The following is a 4,677-nucleotide window of genomic DNA, read 5'->3' as shown; positions in this document are numbered from 1 at the left end:
TGTGTTGTAACTGGGAAGCCAAAATGCTCCCAGACGTCAGATTTGAATGTTAATCCTGGAGGAACAAGCTCAACTTTGCTGTCTTCACCCTCGGCCGCCATTTTTAAACACAAGACGTGTACTTCCGGTAGGCGAGGTGTGTACAATTTTGGAAATGGAATCGGGTCCGGATGTATCGTGATACACCACCAGACGTATCGATACATGTATCGCGGAACTTGAAATCAGTACATATTGATATATCAATGTATCGTCCCGGCCCTAAAAAGTTGTTGCTGGAACAGCATACCCTTAACTTGCAAACATCAGCATGTCTGATGGCGGCATTTTAAGCTTGGATGGCCCCTTACAACATTACAAAAATAACATTGCAGCGTGGTCGCTTATGTACTTAAAAATACAAAAAAAATATACCAAATACACAAATTTCAGCCCATAGTTCAAAGGGAGATAACCGCTAAAACTTTCACTGACAAATTACTTAAGAAATAGACATGATAACATGACACTCCCCGTCTGACATTGAAAGGATGTCAAAAATATAAAATCATAGAACATCTTAGAATTAACTATCTTATTAATAGTGATCAATCATTACCGATTCTCAAATACTTCCACACAAGTTTTAACATTCAGATTTAGCTACAAAATAAAGTGTGAACACATCAAATCATGGAATTGTGAAAATAATTTGCTAATATAAATGTCTTACTGTCTTTCATCTATAATTGAAAACTTCAACAGATTCTTGTATTCACATATCACTGTCCTTTAACAAGGAGAACTACTTCTCGAATAGGTCTGGTATACACACAACGTTTTCTATCGCGACACACGCGCACCTGGACATTACGAACAATGCCATCTTTACTTTTTATCGCGTCCACGATGATTCCCATTGGCCACGAATTACGATGAAGGTCCTTTTTCCTGAGTAGTACGACATCATTTTCCTGAAGATTTGGTGTAGAGTCAATCCACTTCCTCCTTTGTTGAAGACTACAGAGATACTCTTTCTTCCATCTTGACCAAAATATGTCAGCAAGATATTGTACTCTTTTCCATTGTGCTTTATACATATCTTTGGTATCAAATTCACCAAAATCAAATGATGTCACACACGAGTCTGTCTTCTGCGTTAATAACATGTTGGGTGAGAGCACAAATGGTTGTTCTGAATCCGAACTTACAGGTACTAAGGGTCTCGAGTTCACGATTGCTGCCACTTCTGCGAAGAAGGTTACCAGAACCTCATGTGTTAACTCCTTGTTACCATGCTCCAACATAATGCCATTCAAAACACTCCTGATCGTGACACGATCTGCAGGCAAATCTGCCATCCGTTGAATTTCAAGCTTTCTACGAAGCTTCCTGCATAGAACACATTGGTATATAATAGAACGAATCAGTTTGTTTCCTCCGACAATCCACCAGCCTGCATTTCTTACAGACCCTTCTGTGAAGTGTCGACCCTGATGCTTTACTTCTTCGTGATGCTGGTTAACCAATTACTCGACCACATAGCTCTTCCCTGGAATGATGACTGGATTTTTCATGTTAACACCTTCGCCAGAGTTGATGAGGCGCCCTTCTACTCTCAGAAGTCCATCGTTGTCTATATATGGATTTAAGTTCCGAATTGAACTGTTCTTGTCAAATGGATGACCAGTTCTGAAGCATTCCAACTCGTTGGAATAATGTTCCTCTTGCACTACTTTGAGAATAAAGGTCTGTGTGTCTTTATACATGTCAACTTCCTGTTGACAAACTTCTGTAACCTTGGATTTTCTCACAAAATTGCGTAGTACTTTGAAGGCATTCACTAGACGTTTGAATGAAGAGAACTTCTCAAAATACTGTTCTAGTGTCTTGAATTTGCTGTCGTCAGTGATCTGTGTCTTTCTGACACATACTTCAGCTCTTACTTCTTTGTCTTCATCTGGTTGAATCAAAGGATACAAAGTACAATCAATATTCATGTCTTCTTCATCTTCATTATTGTGTCCATTTAACCATGCACTATTTTGGAGACTCTTTGCTGCTACAAAGCGTGTACCTTGGTCTGCTGGATTCAAATGTGTGGGTATGAAATGCCACTGTTGAGGAACAGAAACCTGTCTAATACGTTCCACTCTATTCGCGACATAAATGTGAAATCTACGCTTGTCGTTCGTATGTAACCAAGGACTACTTTACTGTCACTATAAAAAGTTGAAATCCTTCATCGGTATGTTTAGCTCTTCTGATATGGTCCTTGCAATATCAGTGCCAAGTAATGCGGCACATAACTCTAAACGTGGAATAGTGTTGCAATGAAGTGGAGCGACTTTAGATTTTCCCATTACAAATCCACTTTGTGTCGATCCATTCTCGTCAATTCCTTCCAAGTATGCTGACGCTGCAATAGTCACCTCTGACGCGTCGCAAAACACTTTTACCTTCTTCTCACGTAACGATGATAACCCGCTGGCTACATAACACCTAGGTACACTTACATCATTAAGATCACACAAGGCGCGCTTCCAGTCATTCCACTCGGTTAAGGCTTCTTCTGGCAATGGTTCATCCCAGTCTGGATTGTGTCTTAAAAGGTTTCGCAGAATAACCTTTCCCTTGATGACATATGGAGCAACAAATCCTAGCGGATCATAGAGTCCATTGATTGTAGAGAGAATTCCTCGTCTTGTAGCTGGCTTGTCTTCTAATGAAACCTTATACACAAATTTGTCTGTATTAAGATCCCAAACAAGTCCAAGGCTGTTTTGTAAGGGCAAATCTTCATTAAGATTCATGTCAATAAGCTTCTTGTCCAATGTTTGAAGCGAATTTGTGTAGGGGAATATTTCCTTCTACCTGTAGTGTCTCCTTTGTTTTTTGAAGAACATCCAGGGCTTCAGTTTCACTTGAGAAAGATCCCAGTCCGTCATCTACGTAGAAATTTCTTGTGACGAATTGTCTCACCTCAGAATCCGCGTTCTCCACAGCTTTCTGTAAACCATAGTTTGCAACTGAAGGTGACGGTCGATTGCCGAACACGTGTACACATTTGATACTGTACCGGTTCGTTCCCAAAAAAAGTTATCCTTGTACCAGAGAAACCTCAAGTACTTCCGGTGCTCAGGTATCACATAGAAACAATAGAACATATGTTCTATATCAGCTGAAACAGCTATCCTTTCTTGCCGAAATCGGAGTAATACTCCAATCAAATTGTTCGTGAGGTCTGGACCAGACAATAACACATCGTTCAGCGAAATGTTATGATAACTTGCAGACGAATCGAAGACCCCTCTTATCTTGTCTTTCTTTTTGGGGTGATAAACACCAAAGAGTGGAAGGAACCAGCACTCTTCTTCATCCTGTAGTGGTGACGCTAATTCAGCATGTCCCTTCTTCAGTATACCATCCATGAAGGTCATGAAATGTTCACGCTTAGTAACATCATTCTGTAAACTCTTGTCGAGAATCTTGGCTCGCTTAGCAGCTTGTTCAAAGTTGTTTGGTAGTCGAGGCCTACATGATCTGAAAGGGCAGACAAATGTCCATCTTCATTCATCGAGAAGTTTTCATCCATAACTTTCATACAGGATTTGTCCTCTATAGACATTCCTATCTTGTCGTCGTCCTTTGTTTTGGCAAATATTGAAGAGCCTTCAATCGAACAGCTGATAGATTGTTCACACGGTTCCAGCAGAGTAGGTCTACCATCACTTAGAATGTTAATCTTGTTCACGTTAATGCTTGTTGATGAATGAACTCCACCGACACAAACTTCACCTATTATAACCCAGCCCAAGGGAAGTAACTGGGCAAATGGGTCACTTTCACGCTCACTAATACGTTGATCTAACTTGATGAACAACAGGTTAGTCTCTACCAATAAGCAAGGAAACATTGCCATGTTCTTGTACCCTAGGAATGAAACATTCCAAATCACGTAAATGTGAGTAATTTCTTACAATATCTGGAGTTGGTACTTCATGCTTTCCAGAAGGTATGTTGTTACATTCTATTGCTGGTGGTAAATCAAATGTGTTTATTCCATCTAATGACTGAATAATCAAACCGTTTACACCCGTCCGGACGCTGACACTTGTCCGCCACATGATGATAGCTTATAATTGATGACGTGGGAATCCAAGTCGTCAAACTTGTCCAAGAGCTCTGGTGCAATCAAAGTCTTATTACTTTGGTCGTCGAGTACTGCATAGGTAATTTGGTAATTACTGGGATTTTGCTTGTTGAAGACTTTTACTAGTACAGTTTTAGAACATGATTTACCAATACAGTCAGCTGTATCACCAACGTGTGTACATTTCACAGAAAGGGGTGTAGCAAACTCCCCGCCATAATCTTGGGAGGATGTTTCACCTCCGGTTGAAACTCCATTGCTTGATTCCTTCATTGCAGTTTCAATGTGCATCCCTGTAGCATGACGTTCACTGTCACATATTTGACATTTGGTTGTAGATGGGCAATTAAACCCTCGGTGGTCTTTAGACTCAATGCACTTGAAACAAAGATCATTTTCTCTGACAATCTTCCTCCGTTCCTGGATTGGCTTTGATTTGAATACAGTACACTTGTTGAGTGAATGATTAGCCTTATGAATTGGACATCGAGGGACTTTAACGTTTTGTTCAGACACATTTGTCTTTTTCACAGACACATCATGGT

General features: G+C 40.2%; 1 protein-coding gene across 1 annotated transcript; it reads right to left on the bottom strand.

The window, feature by feature from the left end:
* Positions 1-761: 761 nt before the first annotated feature.
* Positions 762-2,792, bottom strand: LOC138308069 (uncharacterized). Its single transcript, XM_069249019.1, has 3 exons — positions 2,346-2,792; positions 1,513-2,096; positions 762-1,371 (listed from the first exon to the last, which is right to left on the bottom strand). Exons 1-3 carry the CDS (start codon positions 2,790-2,792, stop codon positions 762-764), a joined length of 1,641 nt encoding a protein of 546 aa, XP_069105120.1.
* Between the last annotated feature and the right edge of the window lie 1,885 nt (positions 2,793-4,677).

This window comes from Argopecten irradians, chromosome 14 (assembly GCF_041381155.1).
Source record: "Argopecten irradians isolate NY chromosome 14, Ai_NY, whole genome shotgun sequence".
Taxonomy (NCBI): domain Eukaryota; kingdom Metazoa; phylum Mollusca; class Bivalvia; order Pectinida; family Pectinidae; genus Argopecten; species Argopecten irradians.
This window is presented reverse-complemented; position numbering and strand designations above follow the sequence as displayed.